General features: G+C 32.7%; 1 protein-coding gene across 1 annotated transcript; it reads left to right on the top strand.

Moving 5' to 3' along the window:
* The first annotated feature begins 3060 nt into the window (after positions 1–3060).
* On the top strand, positions 3061–3870 carry LOC129005525 (uncharacterized). Its single transcript, XM_054434436.1, has one exon. The coding sequence runs from the start codon at positions 3061–3063 to the stop codon at positions 3868–3870; it is 810 nt and encodes a 269-aa protein (XP_054290411.1).
* Positions 3871–7126: the final 3256 nt, after the last annotated feature.

Below are 7126 nucleotides of genomic sequence, written 5' to 3'. Positions count from 1 at the left end.
ATTTGTTCTCCTCAGGTAAAAAAGTACCAAACACAGGCATAGTACGAAAACCCAGACAAATCTGAGACTCTTTAGTAGTCTAAAGAAATCACATACGATCTTGAATTTATTTAACAGTTATAAAAAACAGATTACAGAACACATTGAACACGTCTGTCAGGGTAGAACAGTAGCTCAAATCCATAGAAAGAAGAAGAGTGGTGTCTACTCTTTTAATCTATGGCGATACTGAGGTCGAGGTCACAAGGTCACCTGTTCTTCCAGCAACTGTCAGAGCGATGGCGACGGATGTGCCACTATTCTGACAATCTATGAACTGTATTTTATAATTTGATGTAAGATCTTTTTCACCTAAATATATTTAAGATATTAGTTAAAGTTAGTCAAGTTACAAAAGTAAAAATATAGTCTATTTGTGGTGTTATTTGTGATTTTACAGCTTTGTCAGGGTTTGTGTACTAACTAGTTATGTTTAGAAACTGCTTCACCTGCAGACGGAATAACATTCCAGATCTCGAAATTTTAAGAGAGCTTTTACGTTCTAATGATCCTGATATATATTATCTTAAATAATTTTCTAAATAACATAACATTGTCGATTGGGTATAGCTATTAATAGAGCAAAAATAACCAATAACATAAACACGGAACTTTTCATATTGAACTCAGTACTGTGCTTAACAGCTTTCCAAAACCTTAACTAGCTTATGATTTGTAATTTAAACCTCACATGTTATAGGCTATTATACTGTATATATAAAAGTTAATTTTGGAAATTGTCAGACAATTTATAGGAGTAGATCTAGGGTGGGAAGTGGCGAGGGTCAAAAATGTACCTCAGAATGTTCTTCTTTTCGCTATTGCATCTCTTAAATTACCCGTTATATTAATAAAATTAAAAAAATAAGGTTGTAGCTTCATGCTCCGTACAGTTGAATTTGTATGATTCCTTATTCATTTATTTCAAAGGCAAGCGCTATTTTACAAAATAATAAATGATAAATGACATACATGCAACAAGATACAGAAGAAAACATGATTAATAGCAACATTACACATGCATGTGCTTGTAGGTGTTAATTGGACTCGCCATCGTATTTTGGAAAATTTATCTTCGGGGACGACTGACTTTTACACTAATTAGGCTGTTAAAAAATCGATCACAAAGATTCAACTTTGTATTGCATCCGCTACACGCATGTTTGCAAGCATTTCTGTTTTAAGACTCAGCGATACACATTATAGAATAATCGTACGTCCAGGTTTGTAATAATACTGATTGAAATATTTAGATAGCAGTTACAAATATAATCATAGTTATTTTTGAGAAATATTTTATTTCTAAAAATAAACCTTAATGTCAAGTTTAATAACTTCATTGACAAACTGTCACTGGCAAAGCTTTGGCTTGCCTTGTTCCCTGTTGTGGTGTTTAGTTAGGTTTTACTGGGGAAACTGTCATACTGTACTGCCAAAATGTTTCCTTTATCTTCATATAGAAATATTTTAAGATTATATTTTGATCATGCAGGTCCCTTAAAAATCTATAAAAATCTAACTTTACTGATATGATTTGTATATTCCAAACTTAACAAGAGAAACTAATTCTTAAACTTGCGGTTTAGACAGCATTTCTTAGTTTTTACAATGTATTCAATTAGAATGTAATAAGGTACACAAGTTTTTAGTACGGGGGTCACATTTTGATAACCTGAAGTGTTCTGCTGAAGATTTCAGAATGCTAATATAGACTTTATCCTACTTGTATTTTTGCAGCCTTTAATAAAAGATTTCTAGATATACCAACAAAGGAAACCCCTTCTAACTTTACCAGTCAAGTTAATTTTTAGTCGAGATCCATTAGTTTTAAAGTAATTAACACATTATTTTAAGTTAATAAATCATTTTTGATAAATTATAGTTATGTTGGCTCACAACGAAGAAGTGCTCTGTAATACCAAGAGGTAATTTTTAAAGAGTGCTGGGTAAAAATTGAGCTATGATTGGAAAGAATAAAAAACTTTCTGGGCCTACAGTTTTGAAAAGATACTAAATCACAATATATGGAAAACTATGAAAGCTTTGTAATTAGGATATTGGAGACATTTATATACTTGTATATTTAGCCAAAGAATGTTGGTATTGGAAACTGATTAATACTAACTGATGCAAAATACTATTAAGACTACTATGTTCTTATCTTAAATATAATATATTTACTAAATAAAGATATAAAATTGTCTTTATTTATTATTATTTTCGTGATCAGTGTGACGATAACGATAAAAGTTTAATATAAGCTTTGATATTATTCGAAATTTTTGTTAAACACTAGTTACTTATAAACGAATTTCAAACCTTTTTGCACTATAATGGAGCTAGAAAATTGTTATTAACAGTTATTACTTTAACCATTATACTTAGACTTGAGCTTGTTTCATAAAGGTAAAATAAAATCATAAATAACTAATTAATTTGTATGATGCTTACTATAGTTTCATTTTCAATGCCGATACACTAGAAGATTGGCAAAATTATTAAAAAGTTTTCACAAGGTAAACGTTGGATTTTCCTTGTCAAACTGTTTGATAAAGTTCAAAGAACACACGGGGAGTAACAACAAACAGTGTAATGAGGCGTTGTCACTGAACAAACATTTTAGATGTCTTCATTTGACAATTGTATGAGTTAAAACGTTTTAATTTCCTTTTATTTATTTCTTTTAATCGTCAATTGTATAAACCATTATACAATATCACATGTACTCAGCCAAAAAAGTAGCGGAACATTTCTAAACCTTTTTTATTTCCAAGCCTTTTTTTCATTTTGACTATGGACAGAAAATAGTTTGAAAGTTAATATTTTAAGATGGCCTTGTATATTTAAATCTAAGCTTTCGATTTGTATTTATTCTTACTTATTGTGGTTAAGTAACAAGACTACATCGTAAGGTACGTAAGTTAAATTCCAACTTGAAGATTAATACAGGGCTCTCTTTTGGGTCCTGTACTGTTTTCAATATTCATTAACGACCTAGTCCAGGCTGTCAAGCATTCAAGAATGTTACTGTTTGCAGACGATGCTAAAATCTATAAGGAAGTAACAACGGACTTTGAATGTGAGGAGCTGCAGGGTGACTTGGACAATGTGCTATGGTGGTGCTCGGAGAATGAGATGGAGTTGAACATATCTAAGTGCGTTGTACTCTCTTTCTCTCGGCGCACGAATGTAACGGTGTTCAACTATACCTTATTTGGTTCGACTCTCCACCGATCCTCTATAGTGAAAGATCTCGGAGTAACTGTTTCCTCGAATCTACGTCCAGAACCTCACTTGAGAAACATGAGTAAGAAGGCTTATTCTGCTCTGAGATTTGTTGTCAGAATGTCTCGAGATGGGTTTTCACCTCATGCCCTAAGGACTTTGTATGTGCAGCTGGTCCGCCCTTTGTTGGAGTACTGCTCGCCAGTTTGGTCACCATACCAGATATGCCATGTTGATCTTCTCGAGGGTGTACTGAGAAAATTTCTCCGAGTACTTGGAGTGAGTCTGGGCTTTCGATACCTTGAAGTACCACTGGATGAGATGAAACTTCGGTTTGGACTTCTTCCTCTGAGTTCGAGACGCAAAATCTTTGATCTGCTGCTCTTAAAGAAGATCATCACAGCCTCGGTTGATTCACCAGATTTGCTGAGCAGGGTTGATTTTCGTTGTGCTCGGGTGGTTCGATCCAGAGGTCTCTTTGAGAGAGGTCATTGTTCGACACAGTATTCTTACCACAGTGCTCTGCCTCGCCTTCATCGTCTGGGAAACAGCCTGCCCAGTTACATCGTCCTGATTCAGTTCTCCGAGAATCACCTTAGGAAATAGCTAACCAACTTCTACTCGTCAGAGGAGCATGTGCTTGTTTGATTTTTTTTTTATTAGCTTTTTGTTAGGAGTGTGGCGATGACTAGTGTTGGGGCCGTCGTCTCCCCTCACTTTCGAGCCAGTGAGTGCATGTTTCTGTGCAAGAGTGTGTGGTAGTGTTGGGGCCGTCGACTCCCCTCACTTCTATGCATTTCATATTTATTAATATTTATGGTCTATCTTGTTGTTACCTTTATTGTTAAGTTTTTTATTTTTGTTCAGAGTTTACCGTACCGTTTGCACATTGTTATCTTCTGTAAATTTGCTGTTTTTGCCTCCACACTATGTATTTATTTTGTAGTGTTTCATAATTTTTGATTTGCTTATTGTTAGTCTCTACTTCGTTAATATTTATTGTATTATTGTTCCTACATGTTAACTAGTCTTTATTGCCACTTGCTGTGATATTTATCATATATTTATTTATCAACTTTGTTTTGTTAATTAAGTATAGGTAGTAGCTTTGACTATATTACGTCATCTTTTTTTGGCCATCTGTATAAATTGCAATGTAAAATGTAAAATGGTGTTTACCGTATACAAATAAATAAATAAATAAATAAATAAATACACGATTTTCATTCAATCGAATGAGCCTGTTATGACTAACAATATTTCAAATTTTAAGTTATTAGCTATGCTGTACGGTTGGGATTTAACGTGTAAGATTATGTTTAAAATTAAGAAATACCTTTAATGTACATAAATAAACCCACCACATATTCTGAAAGTAACCCTATTAGCCCATAAATAGAAAGTAAACTGGTACCACATGTCAAAACGCAAATAAAAATTTTTACATTCTTAAACGAAAATATGAGGATTATGACTTTTACTTGTTTAAAATTAAATAAAATACAAGGGATCATTTTAGGTAACAGCACAAAAGTATACAGATTAAACGTTTGTACATTGTAGAATTTGATATTATTTCCACTCAAATAAAATGTGTTATATCATTTCTTGAGAGCATTTACAAAATGTACGAGCCTAATATATATAGTATTCAACTAGAATAACGTAATGAATTTGTTGGTTTAGTGTTTAGAATACTGTTTAACTAAGCACGAACTTAAAAATTGTAAGTTTCTTTATTAAATTGGTAATAAGTTTTGTCCTATCTAAAGTTTGTGTACAGAAGACTGTGTTATACTGCGGCAGACACATCAAAGTTAAAGTTAATTTAAAATTTGTCATCCCGAGTCCTGCTGCAAAGGCAAGGTTATTACATCACTATTCCTTCCATAAAAGCACATATTCTATAGTTTTTTTCATTGGACGCTAGGCACGAGCCCGGGAATGTTTTTCACATTACTTCAGGCTAGACCCAGGGGTATGTGGCATTATCACTTAGATAAAATCCATTGGTGATTTGGCGGGATTTGGACCCCGGACCTCAGGCGCCGAAGTCCCGCGCTCTATCTACTAGACCAGCTAGCTTCTCCCCAGAGTCTATAGTAGGTGTTCATATCATATGGGATGGAAAAACAATGGGTCAAAAAGATTGTACATTTATTATGCCAAGAAATGTATGCAGTGATGAATGACAGGTGTCTTTGTTTTAGCTAATGATGATCCACTGCTTATAATATTGTTATGCAAGCAGTTAGTTTATCAAAAATAATAAAAATATTTAATTCAAGAATAAAAGTCATTAATGAAGAGATTTGCAGCAATGCGGAACAATACAATTGTGACTGTTGTATCAAGGATGTTGGATCCTATGATCCTCTAGTGACTATTACAGTAGAATAATACGAACATCTAACAATTAAAATCTTCTGTAACGACATTCAATAGTACTGGAAAATTAAAGCCATTATATTCCGGGTGCTGTGTTCAAATATTTCCAATATTGGCTTGGTTAATAATAAAATTTAACAAGATAAACACAAAATAGATTTGTGAACAAATGTCCTTCATCAGTAAATTAATTTTTTTTTTGCAAGTGCCTTGTCTTTTTACTAGTACTTTTGCTGTTTATAATTTGATATTATTTCTCATGCAAATACGTTTTGGTAAAAAATAAATCTTACACTAACTGATATAAATGCAGAACAAGTTTGTTAACATTATTTATTTTCACTGCGTTTTATTATTTGAAAAACAAATTATTTTTGTCTTATCATTTATCGTGAGACAATATTGTAGTTTTTAAAACTATTTGAAGCTTGTCTTTGTTCAAACAAAAGGTAAGATACTGTTAAAAAAAAATATGAATGTTTATTGTTTAGTTAATATACAACATCTATTTTAGTATACTTCCAAAATCCTCAATATTTGACACATTCTGTCTTCGTAAAAATCCTTTCGTTTTAGTTTCTTCTGTTATAACTTCATTATACGAATAATTTTTGATACTCAAACAAGCAGCGAAGGGGTTATATGATTGTACTATAAAAGGTATAAAATTACCTGAGTACTGCCAGAGTGATCCTGTTATTCCTTACGGATTAACAAGCAAAAACTTGTCGGTAGGCCTACCCGTAATTGTAAAACTTGTTTATTTATTATGTGTCCGTGTTGTGTATTTAAACTTTTGACGACCTTTTCGAAGTGATAGATGTGTTTCTTGTACAAGATCTGATGATGAAGACTTAAGCTCCTCGAAACGCGTGATCCGTAAGGAATAACAGGATCACTCTCGCAGTACTCAGGTAAAGTTATACCTTTTGTAGTTTGTTTGGTGATCCAAAGACAAGACAACTCAAAATATGAAGTTATATGGTTGACTTGTTTGTATTTGTGTGTGATAGTGTAAAATTTGAAATTTTATAAAGCATTTTGTTAGGAGTCAGTTTAAGTTCTATCCTTGTGAATTAACTGTTCCCCTGCTTTCGAAGTCATAATTAGATATCCTTTTAAGATTAATTAATAAACATTTTTAAGTGATACTTCGTGATTATAATATTTAAATGTTAACGTAGTTGTAATAGTTATAACATTTTTCATAACTGTAATGTTTGGACACTCTGATATGGCAATTGTATTTGCAGAAACGGTCTTTGTTGCTAGTTTGGATTGACCAAGCCATTTAATACTATGCCTTTAGAAGGAAATATGCATAGAAGGAAATTGAGCAAGCCATGAGCCTAGATAACCCAAACATTAGATGGTGTGTTTCGAAGTGTAATGGGTTTGAGGTTTATAAACTGGTCTAAATGTAGACAGGATAACTGCTGTAGCAATCACCTCGTCAAGATAATGCCGCATTTTA

This window comes from Macrosteles quadrilineatus, unplaced genomic scaffold (genome assembly GCF_028750875.1).
Source record: "Macrosteles quadrilineatus isolate MER2022 unplaced genomic scaffold, UCM_ALF_1.0 Scaffold_22__1_contigs__length_1958994, whole genome shotgun sequence".
Classification (NCBI taxonomy): domain Eukaryota; kingdom Metazoa; phylum Arthropoda; class Insecta; order Hemiptera; family Cicadellidae; genus Macrosteles; species Macrosteles quadrilineatus.
The sequence above is the reverse complement of the archived record's forward strand: the minus strand, read 5'-3'. Positions and strand labels throughout refer to the sequence as shown.